The sequence below is a fragment of the Crocuta crocuta genome, unplaced genomic scaffold, assembly GCF_008692635.1.
Source record: "Crocuta crocuta isolate KB4526 unplaced genomic scaffold, BGI_CrCroc_1.0 scaffold613, whole genome shotgun sequence".
Taxonomy (NCBI): domain Eukaryota; kingdom Metazoa; phylum Chordata; class Mammalia; order Carnivora; family Hyaenidae; genus Crocuta; species Crocuta crocuta.
This window is the reverse complement of record NW_027528880.1, coordinates 621,984-639,231: the sequence shown is the minus strand read 5'-3', so window position 1 is coordinate 639,231 and position 17,248 is coordinate 621,984. Positions and strand designations below refer to the sequence as shown.

Sequence of the window (17,248 nt, the reverse complement as noted above, 5' to 3'; positions counted from 1 at the left end):
CACAGGCACCTTCCCGGCTCCTTCCTAAAGCAGCTCCCGAGTCCTCTGCCCACCTGAAAAGGCAGGCATTGCTTTTGTGAGCAGGAGCACGTGGGCATCGGTCAAATTCTCCCTGAACAGCGATCGTGAGCGAAGACTGGACAGCCAAAGGGTGGCTGGGGACCAGGGCTGGACGCCCTGAAACCCCCAGGACCCCCGCCTTCTCCCCGAGAGAACAAGCTCCGCTCCCCCTACAAGCCGGACCCACAGCTCAAATGCCTCTGGGCCCCCCAGCACCCACCTGAACGGGCACACCCCCCACTCCCTCCTCAGGGAGACCTAACCCACCACCCGAGATCCAGGCTACTTTCTATCTGTTGTGTTCCCTCTGGCAGCCGCTGTGGCTGGGGCACTGCAGGGGGCTCATCTAGGCCATTCTGCGGGGGCTCCTCGTGCACACCAGGGGCCTCCCGTGTCTCCCTCACAGCATGGCAGGGCCGCAGGCCCAGTGCCCCAGGGAGGCCTTCCGTGACCTAGTCCAGAAGTCACCTTCTGGTCTTTTTTTTTTTTTTTTTTTTAAATTTATTTCTAGGAGAGAGAGAGAGAGAGACAGCGTGAGCAGGGGAGGGTCAGAGAGAGGGAATCACAGAATGAAACAGGCTCCAGGCTCTGAGCTGGCAGTCAGCACAGAGCCCGACGCGGGGCTCGAACCCACGAACCGCGAGATCATGACCTAAGCGAAAGTCGGACGCTTAACCGACTAAGCCACCCAGACGCCCCATGGTCTTTGAACCTACCCAGATTCAAGGTGCTCAGAGGAAAGGATTTGGGGGCCTGCTTTTAAAATAGCAGATCGACTTCTCGAGGCAGAAGGGCCTCCCTCCCCTGAGGCTGCCTCCCCCCGAGGCGGGCGCCAAGCTGCCCAATTGATGCCAAGGCAGCAGACGCGGGACCCCTGCCCCAGTGTCCCAGGGCCTCTTGGGCCGCGTATCTCTGCCAGGCAGAGCAGAGGGCACAGGTTACACAGTGCCCTCCCGCAAGGGCCACTGAGGCCAGGCCCCAGGCTGGGGGCACGAAGGAGCACTGTTCATGAGCCCTGCCCTCCGAGACCCTGTCTACTGGGGAACCCCTGCCACAGCAGCACTGTGTGTGCCTGTGTGTGCCTGTGTGTGCATGCGTGTGCATGGACACGTGTGTATGTGTGCCTGTGTGTGCATGCACATGTGCATGGACATGTGTGCGTGCACATGTACACTGTGTGCCAGCATGTGTACACGAGTGTCTGCATGGGTGTGTGTGTCTGTGTGGACACGTGGGTGTGTGTTGGATGGCGGGGTGGGGTGATCCAGGCAGAGACAGGCCAGGCCAAGGTCTGCAGTGGAAAATACAGGCAGGGCAGAGGGCAGCCGCATCCCAGTGACCACGGGCACCAGGTGTGAGGGCTGGAGGGACACGGGCCTGGGCTCAGAGACGGCAGAGGAGCCCCGGGGTCAGGTCAGCTGTCTCACTGACTGGCGAGAGTCATTTTAGTAGGTGGTCAGGGTGAGGGGCATAGGACCCCGCGGGGGGACAGAGGCAGAGACAGAGATGCAGACAGAGGGACGGAGACAGGGAGAGCAGGAAAGGCGTGTGGGTCTCCAGCTGGCTCTTTACATCTCTGCTGGCAGGATGGGAGCCTGAGGTCTCTGCAAGCGACAGCACAGTGGCCCCCGGCCTCCCCGCTGCCCACTGACGACAGGCAGAGGGGCAGCACCCAGGGCAGGCGGAGGGTGCGGGGACAGCACCCACCCCGAGGCGCCTTCTCCCGGCTTCCAGTCCCTGCTCGCAGGGCTCAGAGACAGCGGGGCTGCTGGGCATGACGCTGCTGGCCTGTTACCCCACATGGCCACCACTTCGGGCTCAGGAAGGGCGTCAGCTAGACTCCAAGGAGGACCGGCCAGGGCCCACCGCCCCACAAGGGGCTGGAGGGCAAACGGGTCAGCGACAGGCCTGCCGCCTGCACCAGCCTCCCCACCAGCTTCTCTCAAAGTTGGGAGTGTCTTTTGTATTCCGAAGGCCAAAGGGCCACACTTGCCTTTAATTAAAATGCACGTCCTTTAATTAAAGGCCCCATAACACATGAAGGGCATCCACTGAAATAGGACGTGTGACACAGTCATTTCCCTGCTGTTAATTACTAATTAATGAAGCTATTTCAATTAATAGCTTCCCCACCTCCCCCCCCCCACCATAGGCCCCGTGCTGGGGCGCGTCCTAGAATCAGACACCAGCTCCCGTGCCAGCAGCCACCGTGCTGAATATTCATGCCACGACCTCAAAGCTTTTCAATTAACCATAATAAAATAAATCCCAGTCCAAGTGCACACCAACGTGTAGCTCATCTCTCCTCCCTCGGGTGCCCGAAGAGGGGGACGGACGGCCTGCTGCAGACAGTCGGGACAGAGCATGGCCAGTGGCCCCTGCACATCCGCCCTGCTTGTGAGGTCCGACCCACCCAGGGGGACGGGTGTCCAGGAGTCCCCGAGGGGGCAAGTGGGGACCCCCAGGGTGCTGCAGTCCTGAGTGAAAAGACAAAACCAGAAATGCAGGGCCCAGGAGGGCGGCCCAGAGAGGTGGGGGCCTTAACATGTTCATTACGAATTGTAAATGGCCATTAAAGATCCTGCTTTAAAGAAACGAGGGGAAAGTGTCACTTGTGGTGACCGCATGTGGGTGGGAGCTGGAGGGAGGGTACCTGGGAGCCTGCGTAGGGCTGGGGGGGTCTGTGGACAGGACCTCAGGGAAGCCTGCGTCCCCCCTGAAGGGACATCCAGGGTCTGAGCCCCCACAGCCCCTGCTGCCTGCTTGCTCAGGTGGAGGACAGCCCCGCCCCAAGGCCCCCGCCTCCCCTCCAGGGAAGGAATGGAGGGGAGGACCCTGCTCCCCAAAAGGGGTGGATGTGAGGACCCTGCCCCCCAAAGGGGTGGAGGGGACCACCCCCACCCTGTTGCTGGTTAAACCCCAGTGTCACGTCACCGGCAGCACGCCCCAGGCCCTCCCACGGTCTGGGTCCTGCTGCCTGTCCAGCCTCCTCCCGGCCCTCGCCCGCCCTCGCCGCAGGCTCCCCTGCACCTGGAACATCCTTCCAACTCGTTTTCTCCAACGGAGCAGCCCGCCCGCGGCCCCTCCTGCGGCTGCAAAAGGCGGCTGGATGGGCGGACGCAGCCCTGTCAGATGGCGCCCTCTGTTGGCCAGCTGTGGGTGACGGCAGCCTGGGCCTTGGAGGTGCCTCCAGGCAGGGCCGCAGGGGTGCGCGGTACCCCCAGCGAGGGAGCGCCAAGCGCGGTTGTGTGTGCGGTGCAGGAGGCCGGCTGAACCCAGCGCTCCTGCCTCAGCTGCTCCCGCCCTTGTGGCTGCCGGACCTGGGTGCCCGTCAGCACTGGGCCTGCCCTGGTGTCGACAGTGTAGGGTCACATTCCAGCCTGCGAGCGGCAGATAACACAGGGCTGGGCTCCCACCCGGCTGCACGCCCTCTGCCAGCAGCACCCTCCCTGCCAGCAGCCGTTTCCCCCAGACCCTGCAGCCCTGACCGAGCTCCACCCTGGCCTTGNGGGGCGGGGGGGTGGGGATGGGGGCGGGCCTGTCTGCTGGGCACACGGCTCTGTCCCCCACTCGCCAGCCTCTCTTCTCCGACTCGGCGGAGGGACCGAGTGGGACTCGATATGGTGTCCGGGGGGCCGGGGGCCCCAGTTCACACATGTGTAAATTGGCTTTCCTTCCGAGCAATCCCACCATCGCCTCCTGTATCCCGTGTTCCTTCAGGGACTCAGGGTCCCAGACCCTCAAGGGCCACCTCCCTGCTTACACTCCCGGAGAGCTCCCCGCTTGCTGTGGGTTACAAACACAGGTGTCAAAGGCATTATCCCAACAGCCAAAGGCAGAAACAAGCAGGAGCCCCCCCACCCCCCAGACGAGTGGATGGGCACCCGTGGTCCCTGCACACCCTGGGCTGTTACCCAACCGTAAAAAGGAAGGACACGCTGACACTGGCTACAACGTGGGTGAGGACGCTACGCTGAGCGACATAAGCCAGTCCCTGAAGGACAGATACTGCCTGACTCCACTTATGTGAGGGACCTGGGGCGTCACACCCATAGGGACAGGATGTGGATGGTGGACGCAGGGGCTGGGCGTGGGGTGTTGTTTAATGAAGACAGACTTCCCGTCTGGGAAGGTGAAAGAGTCTGGAAATGGTGGGCGGGGGCCGCCGCGCGGCAGTGTGAACGCGCGAACATCCTGTGCTGCACGCTGGCGGCGGTCGCGAGGGCAGACCTCGGCTTCGACGTCCCGGGAACTTCACCGTGTTCGGTGCTGGGGGCGCCCGCCGCGGGGGGCGCCTCCTGCACCGGGGCTCGCTCGGGGAAAGCCTCCAGCAGGGCAAACGTGAAGGCCTTTGTGGTAAGTTAACATGCCCAGCGCTTTTCCACCTCCTCCATCGCGGTCCCTGCACATCCGCCTCCACCTTCGTTCCTGCAAACGTGTCTGCTCGCGGGCCGCCCCTGACCGTCATCTGTAACACTCTGCTGGCTTCCTCGGGGGTGAGCTCAACAAGGCTTTAACACCTGTTTATTCTTCTTCAAAAAGGAAGATTGGGGGCCTGGGGGGCTCAGTCGGTTGAGTGTCCAACTCTTGATTTAGGTTCAGGTCATGATCTCACAGTTCGTGGGATCAAGCCTCACATCAGGCTCTGTGTTGACGGCACAGACCGTGCTTGTGATTCTCTCTCCCCCACCTCTCCACCCCTCCCCTGCTCACTGGGAAACTCTCTCTCAAAATGAATAAAAAACTTTAGAATAAATAAATAAAGGAGGTTAATATAATCACAGTCTTCCTTTCCCAGTTTAATAGCCATCATTTAAATAAGTCTGGTGTGATCTCTCCACATTCTTAGTTTTTCTACATATACATCTTGCAAAATCTACTACAAACTCATGAGACGACCAGTTCCTCATTATGAGAGAGAGAAGGACAAGGTGGGAGGGCTCCCTGGTCTCCAGAACCCTCCGTGGCAGAGAGGGGCCCACAGGGGGTGCCGGGGGGGCCCCAAAGACGGGCAAGGGCATCTAGTCCAAAACCCCCAACAGACTCCATCAGAGCCGCCATTATGGCCCAGGACACGGTCCCTGAGGACACAGGGTGAAGCCTGGTTGTCATGACTGGGGGGTCACCTAGTAGGTGGGGGCCAGCTGCTAAACACCCCACAGTGAACAGGACAGCACCCCCCCCCAGGAAGAATGACCTGGCTCCAAGGGCCAAGAAGCAAAGCAGAGCAGGTCTGAGGGGAACAGTCCGATTGCGTGGTGCCCGCACCCCTGTGATGACAGGCAGCACTCCCTCTCAGTGACCATGTGGGCACGAGGACCTACGGGGAACAGACTGTAATAACGCAGCAGCGACTAAAAATACCGACCGCACTCACCCCTGCCAGCCCACGCACCCTGGGGGGAGGGCACGATCACCTCTCTGGCAGGTGGAGAACCTGAGGCCCGCCCAGGCTTGCCCAGGCTCTGCTGGGGCACGGCCCCCTCTGCTCACACACCCAGGATCAGGAGCGGGAGGCCCTTCAACAGAGCCTGTCGCCCCGAGGTGGGCGGCACTGGGTCCTCGGGGAGCCGCCAAGCCGCACAGCTAGAGGTCCTCGTGGGTGGGGCTCAGGTCCACCCGCTGGGCCTCTCCAAACAGCAGAAACGTGCACAGCCCCAGGCCGCTGATGGCAGCCACCAGGTTGAACATGGACGTCCAGGAGCCCGTGGTCTCGATGAGGTAGCCTCCCAGGCACACGCCAACAACACCTGCACAGACAGGGGCGGGCAGGGCGGTCCTGGGGGGCCCGGGGCAGGGACTGGGGCTGGGCTACCAGGAGGGGGCGGTCCTGGGGGGGCCCGGGGGGCCTGAGGGACAGAAGCAGAACTCAGGTGTCCAAGCCGCCGGGCCCAGGGAGGGCTGGCCTCAGAGGGCCTCAGAGGGCCAGAGACCTCACGGGCCGGCCAGGAAATGGCCACTCACAGGTCCTCCGTGGGGAGCGAGCCCCAGCGTCATCATCCAGCCGCTCAACCCCTGGAAACCCGGACCCTGAGGATTTGACTCACGTCTGTGGGTCACGTGGGGGCTGGGGCGCCCGCCAGCAGAAGAGTGAGCACTGTGGGAAGCGGCTGTCTCCCCCCCAGGCCAGCTCCGGGGCCCGCCTCTCCCCGCCACCGCTGCTCTGACACTGTGGGACCCTGGGTGGCGCCGTGCCCCCCACCCCCCCGCAGGGCTAAGGGGCTGGAGAAGAGGGAAGGCTCAGGGGCCGGGCAGCCAGGAGACACCCCAGCCGCCTCTCACCTGCCAAGGCCCCTGCTGTGTTGGCCACACCTGTGAGTGAGACAGAGCAAGAAGGAGGATGGGTCACGGGAGGCCCTCGGCCGGGGGAGCCCCTGGGGGCCCGGAGCGGGGAGAGGCTGGGGCAAGCAACGCCTGGCTGGGGAGCAGCCCCTTCCTGTTCAAACAGGGCGAGCGGCTCTCACCGAACAGAAAGCCGGCACAGGACGGCGCCAGGTCCTGGATGTTGACGGAAATGCCGCTGTGGGAAAGAGAAGGGGAGGTGGGAAGGTGACCGCAGGGCGGCCTCCACCCCATGGAGTCGGGGGCTGGTCCTCTGAGCACCCGAGGGCTAGAAACTGCCATGTGGGCCCTCGGAACCGGCCCAGCCAAGCCCTGCCCACCCCAGCAGGGCACTCAGCCACGCCAGGGCGCACCCATCATGCCAGGGTGGCCGCTGGTGGGTGGGGCGCCCGGCCCTCACCTGTGGTTGAAGGTCTGCAGGCCAATGGAGGCTGATGCGAACACCACAGATTTACAGAAGCTCGAGGTGTGACCCAAACACAGGGCAAACACACTGGACAGGCCAAGGCCCATGACCTGCGGGAGAGAGGGCTGGAGCTGGTCGACAGGGCCACTCCCGGGCCACCTGGCGCGCACTGAGCAAAGTCAGTGGGGAAAGCCCCTCCCGGCCTGCCCAGGAGGGCATGAGACCCCCGCCTGTTGGGCCCAAGGGGAATGGGAGCGGCCCAGGCCCAGAGATGTGTGCCGGGGCCTGACGGGCACAGCGGGGAGGAGGCCCTCAGGTCAGCCAAACCGGCCCCCAGCACGGACCCAGGGCACCTCCGAATGTTTTCTGGGTCAGGAGACTGGGGGTCACAACACTCAGGTCCCAGGGACAAAACAGGGGTGTCCAGAGAGCATTCCCCCTCCCTACCTGCATGAACTTCCGCACAGTGATGGTTCTGTAACCTGAGCAGAGGGGAGAGGTTCCCGTTGGCCCGTTTGCGCTGAGCTCCGGCAGCACCCGCGTGGGGTCCCAGCCCTCACGGCTGCAGAGAGGGAGCAGGGAGGGGAGGGACAGGCCCTGGGCTCAAGGAGGGGGTGTCCCGGGTCGTGCGTGAGACGTGTGCAAATGCGTGTGAGCCCACATGTCTGCACTGGGCATCCTGTGTGCTGGGTGTGCGTGCACACGTGTGCAAGTGGGGGGTGCATGTGCAAGTGTGTGTGAGTGCATGTGCCCTGTCTGGGTGTCCTGCGTGCTGGGTGTGCGTGCACACAGGTGCAAGTGCATGTGAGCATGTGTGTGTGTGAGCATGTTTGCCCTGCCCTGGGTGTGCATCTAGAGGATTCTCCTCAAGCACACACACAGAAGGAAGGCCACTGGGATGGTTACACACGTGTTTCTCCATGTTTCTCCAAAGTCTCTACTTTTCCCACGATGAGTGTGCAGCATCCGTAACTAGGGAAGGACTAACATCTAAGAATGCGTGTGCGTGCGTGTGCAGCGTGCGTGTCTGTGAGATCCTCGTCCTCAGGCGTGTTTGCTGGGGTCCTGGGCTCGCACACACAGCCCCCCCTGACCTACAACCGCTGACCCCTCTGAAGACCAAGGAGGAGCTCCATGGTCCCCACAGGACTCGGGTCCTCTCCCTGTGCCCCACCTCCCTGTGCCCCACCCCCTGGGGGAAACTGAGGCTGCGGTGGTCGGGGCCTCACTCTCAAAGCGAGGTCCGGGGGCATGAGGCCCCCTCCAATCACTGTAGCACCCCCTGTAGGGGGGGCCGTCCCCCACAGTGCGGCAAGGCTGGGTTGGTTCCTGGTGGCCCCTCCCCCAGGGCTCACCCTGATTGATGAGATGGTCAGAGAGGAACCCGCTGAACAGGCTGGCAGGGATGGCCACCAGCCAGGGCACCACGTTGAAGACCCAGCCCTGCAGGGAAGAGGGAGGCCTCAGAGGGGAGACACCTGGCCACCCGGGAGAGGTTGCACAGGCCGGTGGTCACCCACGTCCCCTGATGCCCAGGAAGTCTCTTCCCGCCCACAGGCTGGGCTCCCAGGCTCCAGGGCCTCCCTGACCCTGACCTCTCCCCAGCTGGCCGAGCTCCAGGGCCGCTAGTGCCACCTCCCTGCAGGCTGAGTCTCCCTCATGGCCCCCGCACCGTGACAGGGCCCAGCAGGCGGGACACAGGCCCACCATGCGGAGGTGCATGGGGTCCTGGTCACCAGACGGCGAGGGTGGCTGGACGGCGGGGTGGAGTGAGCGAGGCTGACTGGCAGGCCACACCCCCACTTGGCTCGCTCTGGTAATGACCATGTGCAGACGGTCCACTGCGCCCTAGGGCAGGGCTCTGCAGGGGCAGCCGCACTGGTCCATCCTGGGAGCGGGCGTGCACCAGACCAGAGGAGTCTACCCTGAGCGGGGGTGAGGTCATCACAAGGCCGACAGCCCGAGGGGGGCCAGAAGCAACACCGTGTCTCCCATACCCCACAAGCGCCAGGGCGGCCCACCCACCTTGGAGCTGGGGAACGTCTCCTTAAAGAAGGTGGGCAGCCAGGAGAGGAGGATGAAGAAGGCGCAGGCAGATGACAGCTGGGAGGAGACTGCGGCCCTGCGGGGGCGGAGGGGGGACCGGGCTCAGGGTCCACGCGCCCCAGCCCCGCGCCCCAGGGCCTGAGGGCATGGAGCCCAGAAGCCAGGGGTGGACCCACACCCGTGTAGGCTCAGGGAGCTCCCCAGATCCTCCGGTCTCGACCCCGTGCCGCCCCACCCCAGCTGCGGCCCCAAGGTGGCTGCTCACCAGACAGAGGGCTTCCGGAAGAGCTGTCTCCAGGGAACTCTGGTGTGCCTGGGCACCCGCAGGCCTCGCGCCAGGACACCCACGGCCGGCAGGAGATCTGAGGGGGCGGGCAGTTCCCGCATGAAAGCTACTCAGAGTCGGGGGACAGTGTCTACTCACCGCAGACCGGCTCCTGGGGGGCAGCTCCCGGGGCCAGTGCCCCCACAGCCCTGCGGCCCGCCCGGCTGCCCTGGCACCGCCGCACCGTCCCTGCCCGCACCCGGGCTGCCAGCGTTGGAGGGATTTGAACAGACTTCCTCAGTCCTTCTCCCGCCCTCGGGTCCCCCAAGCCCCCCTTCCTGCCATATTTAGACCGATGGCCCCTGCCAGCTGGCTGTGCCCGATGGGCACCTGTCCCTGCATACTCGCTTCTTCCTTGGGCACAGCTCTCAGGCCTGAACCGGGCAGAGCCGGCCCGAGAACTGGCATTTTCCTCAGGCTGTAGTCTAGAGGATGCTTTTCCAGATGGGGCTGAGCCACAGCTCAGGGCCCCGCTGAGCGGGCGCTGCTCCGAGGGTTAGTTGGGTGGATGTTTAGTAGCCGCTAGCAGGGCCGGGCGCCAGGCCCTCGCCCCTCCCTGGGCGGCCGCATTTGCCGGCAATCGCCCACCCGGCCGCGGTTACCTTTTTCACTCAGCAGGTACCTGTACACGTAACACACCCACAGCAGGGTGAGCCCGCCAGAGAAGTAGAAGACGCTTGGCCAGCCGTACCAGTCCAGGAGCAGGGAGCCCACGGCCCCCGTCACCAGCGTCCTGGAAGACAGACAGCAGCGCAGCCGTGACCCTGGGCTTCACTCGGGCAAGGCGGCACCTCTGAGCATGACCCAGACGGAGCTCATCGCCAGGAAAGCAGCTGCCCTGGTCGGAGCATATTTTGTGAAGCGTTCGGAGCATTCAGGGAGACTTCCGGATGCCTGGGCACAGCCGTGCAGCCGTGACAGGGCATGGGGGCCCTCTGCTGCTTTAATTTCTTGCTCCCAGGCCTGCAAGTTGGCCTCCAAGATGTCTAAATGCAAAAGCTGGAGAAGCAAGCACAGAGCCCGACGTCCTGGGGATCCTCCCTGCAGGCCTGGCCTGGCCCCTGCCGAGCCTCAGCCGGTGACGGAGACGTTAAAGGAGAAAACAGAGGGCCAGCAGGCCTGGGGGCTGGTGCCTTCCCCACGGAGCCTCCATTTCCCCACCTGTGCAGTGGGCAGACTGGCTCCCGTGCCTCTCAGCCGGAGACACAGGCCCCGGACGCCCAGGTGGAGCAGGATTTCAGAAAAATTGCACACCCTTCCCTGTGCGGGTCCGTCCCACACGGCGGATCCAGAAGGCCTGTTCCCCCGGGCACTCGGGCTGCTACCCGGGCTGCTCCTGCCCCTCATCTCTTACCTGCTTCTGGCAGCAGGGAAGTGAGGGACCTGAGCCCCAGGTGGCGGAGCCCCTCAGGACAGCAGCGCGTCCCTTCCCCAGAGCGCGGCCTCCACGCCGGAGCGCGGGGACACAGCTTTCATGTCTGGACCGTGTCACCCCCACCCAGGGCAGCACAGGTCGCCTCCCCCATCGGGACGGCACCCTCAGTCTCCCCCAGCACTGATGAGAGGGAACTCCGTGTCCCAGGAGCCAGAGCCTCAGCCGCACCACCTGCCCTGGGGACGAACATGCACAGGGGCCCCCCGCAGGACAGAAGCACCGGTGCTCGTCACCCGGAGCTGCCAGCGTGCCCACGTGGCCTGTCCCCATCCGGGCCCACACCCTCTGTGCCCTGGGTGCCCAGGGCCTGGACTTACCCACATTGGGAGCCGGCCCCCACAGCACTGTAGGTGAAGGCTCGTTCGCTCTCTCGCACCTTCTGGGACAGCAGGCTGGTCAGCGCCGGGAAGTAGACCCCTAAACAAGCAGAGAGCTGGGGCCAGGGTGGGGGCCAGACTGGGAGCCGCTCTGGGAGGCTCCGGGCGCCAGCAGGCCTGGGCTCTGAGCACCTGTCAGCTGAAGACTCTCGGCTGGGGGACAGGTGTGCTCAGGGTCGTGCCGCAGGGCGGCTGTGGGGACAACCGGGTCTGAGCTGGGACTCCTGCCACGGCGGCTCGAGTCCTGGTGTGCACACACATGCTCACCCACGCTCACAAGGCTCGCACACACACCTACACATGGATATGCACACACTTGTGCATGCATGCTCACAATGCTTGCACACACACGTACACGCACGCTCACGTGCTCGCACATGCACACCCACACACTGGCGCACATGCACGCTCACACACACACATGCTTGCACATGCTCACAATGCTCACACGTGCACACTTGCTGGCACGCTTGTGCACACGTTCGCACACATGGTGCACATACCGCCAGCGAGACCCAAGCAGGCCCATGGCGCCACAGTGCCTGGTGTGTCACTGTCCTGCAGCCACATGGGGTGTCACCGCAGGAAGGTGGGAGGGACCTTGGGACCTCTCTCTGTTTCTTTGCAACTTCCTGTGAATCTACAATTATTGTAAAACCTAATTTTTCAAAAAGGGATGGCGGCTCTCGCCTGTTGTGCTGTGCTCTTCTCTCAGAGTCAAGGAAAAGTTAAGAGAGGGTGAGACAGGGCTCGGCCTTCCCGTTGGGGCCTGGCCCCCAGCCCACACCTACCCCAGTCACCCAGGCTGATGGCTGCCCCTCGAGCCCTCATAACGGGCCACAGACTAGCCTCCCAGCTCCCTGCCAGATGGGGAAACGGCCTGACTGAGGGCCACCTGGCCCCAGCCACGGGACCAGCCACAGGCCACATGTGCAGCACTGGGGTGAATTCATGGGAGCTCAGGAGCCAGACTGCCCGGGGCGGGGGGGGGTTGCAGGGCAGACCGGTGGGGCTGGCCAGGAAGTAGCGAGAGGCCACGTCCAGACGTGGGTCCTGGAGGCTGCGGCCAGGGGCAGCCTCTGCGCAGCAGCATGCAGGAGCTCAGCACGTCCCCACTGCGCCTGCACCCAGGGGCACTAGCCATCACCGGGTGGCAAGCAGGCCGCCACCCACGTCCCTGGAGTAGACTTTTTGGCAGAGGAGGGCATCTGACATCAGAACATGCCAGACTTTGAAGTGTTTCTAGAACATAGACAGTGCTTCAGCGTAAGGCGTTGTGTGGTATAACCAACCGGCCCCCGCAAGGAAGCGCAGCCAAGAGCTGGGGGCTGCGGGGGGCCGGTCCTCGCGGCTCCCTGCCCACCATGCGGGAGGCCCCAGGGACCTCCTCTGATTTAAGGCACACCGCACGCGGGAGCACGCTTGAGTACACGTGTGTGCACACACATGCGCCCACTCGCAGGGACACATCCACATGTCCACATGTCCACACGCACATGCATGCACGCGCATATCGCACATGGGCACTCGCTTTGCTCTAGCGAGGCTGGGGCCGTGGAGGGGAGCCACGAGACGGCCGTACCTTGGAGCAAGCCCGTGAGGATGCGCGAGAAGGTCATGAAGAGCAGGTGGGCGCTGCCGAGGCGGGCGAGCAGCGGGGTTGCGGCGGTGATGCAGCCCCAGGCGGAGGCGGACAGCAGGATGACCTTGTCACCCCCGATCCTGCGGGAGGTCAAGAGGACAGTGACGCGTGGCAGGCAGGGAGACGGGGTCCCGCTGCAGGACCCAGGCTGGTGCCTGCTCCACGCCCGGCTCTGAGCGGCTGCCAGGCTGGGCGCTGCTGCCTCGCCCTCCTCTGCAGAAGGGGCGGAGGGTGAGGGCGCAGGCCCGTCCTCTCTGTCCCCAGCAAGCTGCCCCCCAGGTAAGCACCCCAAGGGGAGCCGTGCGCCTGCCCCACCACCACCTCTGCCATGCACCTCGGTTCCCCCAGCTGACGCCTTACTCTGTGCCAGGCCTGAACCCACATTCATTCTTCAGGAGCCCCCCCCACCCCGGGCAGCCCAGCCTCGCACGGGGATGGGGTGGTTACCGGTCCCCCAGGTGTCCGCCCACCACCTGAGTCAGGCAGTAGCCCCAGAAGAAGCTGCTGAGCACGACGCCAGCTTCCTTCTTGTTCCAGCCAAAGTCCTGGCTCATGGACACGGCGCACACGGGCGCGCTGACGCGGGCGCAGTACAGCAGGCACGTGCCCAGCAGCAGCGTCCCCGTCCATGCCTGGCACTCGGGCCTGCGGGACAGGAGGGGCTGAGTCAGGTCCAGGAGGGGCAGTGTGGCCGCCTCTCGAGCACCTAAACGCCCTGTCTGTTGGCGCGGGGCACAGGCAGGTACTAGGGACGAGCCGCTCACCGCGGCGGGGGCGGGGCAGCAGGGCAGGCGAGACAACGCACAGCTGGGGGCGCTTGGCCAGGCCCGGCAGCCCGGATCCGTGCCCCCCACTGCCCCCAAGGCCAGGGGGCCCAGGAAGGCAGCTGGGAGGGAGCAGACGGCTTAGGACCCGCCCGGGGGGCCCTGGCTGAGGCCGAAAGGGGGGGCTCTCACGGCGGGGGTGGGGCGCCACAGGGCAGGAGCAGGACAGCGGGCCCCCGAAGCCCCCCAGGAAAGCGGCGTCCGCCCAGCAGAAGGGGGCGGCCAGCAAGGGGACACAGTGCCGCGGGGGTGGTGGGCCCTTCCAGAAACCCAGGCAGAGGTGAGGCAGCCCTGGCTGCTGAGGAAGTCGCCAGACAGGTGTCTGGAGGGGACGGTCCTGGAGACCCCTGGCTGTGCTTCCCAATGGCCCCCGAGGCCAAGGGAAGTGAGAAACTGCCACCGCCAGGGGAGGGCCCCCCTGCTGTGGGCCCAGGGTGGGGCCCCGGGGTCCAAGCAAACGGCAGAAATCTGAACAAGCTCGGCTTCTGTTTGTAGTTCTGTGTGGACGTGGATTCGCAGGTGGGACAAGCGCGGGACGCGGACAGATGTGGGGGGCGAGGGGACCCCAGACTCCCTTCACGCGGCTGTGAGCCAGGAACTGTCCCCAGAGACAAAGCTTACTTGTAAACAATGAGAGACAGGGGGCCGTGGGCGCCGGCTGTGAGGACAGGAGGCCGGGGGAGGGGCGCCGCTGGTGACCTGTGGTGTCCGGCGCCGGGAGCGGGGTATGAGAGCGGGGGGGCGGTGGCCAGAGACCGCGGGGGCCCCGCAGCAGGTCCGCAGGGAGCTCAGGGGCCCTGCCTGCGTGGGCCCCCTCCCGAGCGGGACACACAGCAGGCACCCCGTCGGCGGCTGGGAGGAGACGGCCCGTTACCGCAGACGCCCGGACCGGGAGCAGGGCCCGCCTCGCCGGGCGGAGCCAGGGCTGTGGTCCTCCCAGCAGGAGGCACCGCCGGCCACAGGAGCTGTCCCGGGGGCTGCGCAGGGCAGCGTGGCTCTGCACCTGCCCTCCACGTGCTCAGCTGCGGGTGGGTGTGTGGACACAGAACGAGAGGCCCAGCCTCTTCAGCCTCCGTTTCCTTAGTGAAGAAGGGCTCGAGCCCATGACGTTGCCTCCTTCATGGGTGAGTAAACAGCAGAGTGACTAGCAAGTTCCCAGTGTCCCAACAAGGAGCCATTGTGACCAGGAGGGAGAGAGGCGAGGCCACCGTGTCCACCTCCTCCGGCCCGTGTTCCCACGTGGGTCCGCTCCCCATCCACAAACCACAGGGGACTTTTCCACAGGCAGGGAGGAGGCAGCCCTCCCGTGTCCCCAGCCTGCTGAGTGGCCCCACGGTGGGCCCCCCACAGCCAAGGAGCCACTGCCCCCGAGAGGCTGAGGGGTCCTGCGGTCCTACCAGCAGAGACGGCTGATTTGAGGTTCGACACTATCACTCGGGGGTTTGGGGGTGAACGAGTCCGACTTCCAGCAGCCCAGCCTCTGGCCCTGACAAACCCCTGTCTGTAGGCCAGGGCTCCCTCTGGGGCTTGGGGATTCCAGTTCCAAAGTGCCATCCAGCTCCACATGGGGCGTGTGGTGTGGACAGTAGGGAAGTCTCCGTCTGGGCCCTGGCACGACACAGGGAACCCCGTCCCTTCCCTGGGCTGGTTTCCCCAGGTGTGCAGAAGAGAGGATGCTCTGGACCACGGACTTCAAGCTGGGCCTCTGGATGCTGGAGGGGGGGGAGCGCACGGGACTCCAGGGCGCCCTTCTGTGCCCACCGGCTTCTGTATACCGGAGCCAGTGGGAAATCAGGTCCCGTGCTAAAAATATTCCACTTGTGTTAATTCCAGAAGCCAGACACTAGACCTGCTTTGGCAGAGGCCCGGGGGGGACGGGGGTGCTCCACTCGGAAACTGCCCTGTGACCCTTGTCATCACGCCCCCACCCCCACTTCGGTTCCTAAAACGTTACTGGAACGGTTCAGGAGTCGGGACGACGGGGGCAGCAGCCCAGACGGGAGGTCTGGATGGTTTCCCCTGCTTGGGAGGTGGGGTCCTGGGCAGCTCAGCGGCTGTCCCTCTGGGCCCGGGGGGGCCCCAAACGCTAGTTTTCTTTCCAGAACTGAAGACCACGGGGCGGAGGCAGGGGCAGGCATCCGCGAGGCTGATGAGCCCGCAGGTGGCACCGGACCAGTGACCCCCGACCCAGGACACGGAGCCCCTGGCGGGCAGACCACTGCAGGCTCAGGCACCCCTCCCCTCTGGGGTTCCAAACCTGAAGGTGACATCCCCAGTGTCTCCGCGACCTCACCCCTGGGGCTTGACAGCAGGTGCCCTGTGAGCACTCACACGGTCCTCCCTCCCGCCCCAGCTTTCCAGCCCAGGGGCAGCGGGCATCTTGGGAACACTGCTCCTTCTGAGCAAACAGTCCCACTGGCCTTACTGGGGAGGCACAGAGCAAACAGTCCAAACTGCCCATCAGAGTCAGGGCAGCTGGCCTGGACCAGCCGGCGGCAGCCCGCAGACCACCTGGGGGCACCATCGCCACGGCCTCCGGGTGCCCCATTCCGGGGGAGCCCACGGTGCCACGGTGTCCCCACACCCCTGCAAGCGTGTGTGCGTGCTGCCTGGGCGCACCAGGAGAACGTGGGCATGGGAGCAAAACTTTCAATGCCCCACAGACAGCCACGGTCCAAAGCCGCCCTTGCGACGCAGCCTTATTCCTTTCTGTGGTCAGAGCGGTGGAGGGCCACCTGCATCGAGTGGACTGCGTCCAGCAGGCCCACCTCACTGGTGACCCCGAGAGCCTGGCTGTGTTTGCCCGCTGGCTGAGAAGTCCGGTTGGAAACGGGAAGGCCAGCTGAGGCTGACTCATGCTGGGAGGCTGGCGGGCACCTAGAATACGGTGCTGCCCCGGGGCCTCCTTAGGAGCCCGGGAAGCCAAGAAAGGCCCATGGGCATCCAACCAGCAGCCTGCTCTGAGCTTGTGGGGGCAAGGCGCCGTCTGCTTCCTCCCTGAGCCCCAGAGGCCCCCGCGGCCCCGTCCCTGAGCTGGAGGCAATGCCAGCTGGGCAGGCAGAGATACTTCCTCTCCAGCGGCTGGGGACACAGAACAAGGAAGTCTGGCTGGACTCGGCGGCCCAGACACGGACTCCTTGATCTTGAGGATGGCCTGTCTGGGAACACAGAAGGCTATGGCAGGAGTGGACAGGAAAGCTTCATCCTTCCCACTGTGACCAGCCCTGAGCCTCAGGCCCGTGCCTCCAGCTCATCAGAATGCTTCCTATGACCCTTTCAGAACCTTCTGCTTCCTGTCAATGGCCCCTGTGCATGAGAAGCATCTATGGCTGAGCAAATATACGGTCACGTGGCCCCTCGATTCAGAAAAGGGAAATGCACTGGTGCTGCAGGCCCAGGGTCCAAGGCCACTAGCTGCCCCCACCCCTGCCTCCCAGGGCCCACAAGGGCAGACACGTGGCTGTCAGTGCAGAGGGCACACAGGGTGGGCAGCAAGAAACAGCCACACTTACTATGATGGATTGATTACAAGTGCCCACTCGGGTGGACTTGTCCCTGGAACCCAGTGCCACCCAGGACCCCACAGACCCCCCCAGAACTTCAGGGTGCTTTGCATGCCAATGGCCTGGGGAGCTGCTGCAAGTACCCTTCCAAGGTGAGCACAGAGGAAGGTAGTTAAGGCTGAGCCAGCGAGAGCCGCTGAAACATAACTGGAGAAGGAAGTTTGCAGAACATTCTATAGCCCTGGGCCACAACCCTCTGCCACCTGAATCAGTACCTGGACAAGCACC

The 17,248-nt window shown here is 64.5% G+C and overlaps 1 protein-coding gene across 1 annotated transcript; it reads right to left on the bottom strand.

Moving 5' to 3' along the window:
• Positions 1-4,838: 4,838 nt before the first annotated feature.
• Positions 4,839-16,005, bottom strand: SLC17A9 (solute carrier family 17 member 9). Its single transcript, XM_077756812.1, has 14 exons — positions 15,883-16,005; positions 14,332-14,479; positions 13,081-13,519; positions 12,574-12,713; positions 10,932-11,031; positions 9,782-9,912; positions 9,120-9,216; positions 8,834-8,930; positions 8,164-8,251; positions 7,256-7,290; positions 6,803-6,918; positions 6,525-6,580; positions 6,343-6,372; positions 4,839-5,810 (listed from the first exon to the last, which is right to left on the bottom strand). The coding sequence occupies exons 1-14, from the start codon at positions 16,003-16,005 to the stop codon at positions 5,647-5,649; spliced, it is 1,764 nt and encodes a 587-aa protein (XP_077612938.1). The 3' UTR covers positions 4,839-5,646.
• Between the last annotated feature and the right edge of the window lie 1,243 nt (positions 16,006-17,248).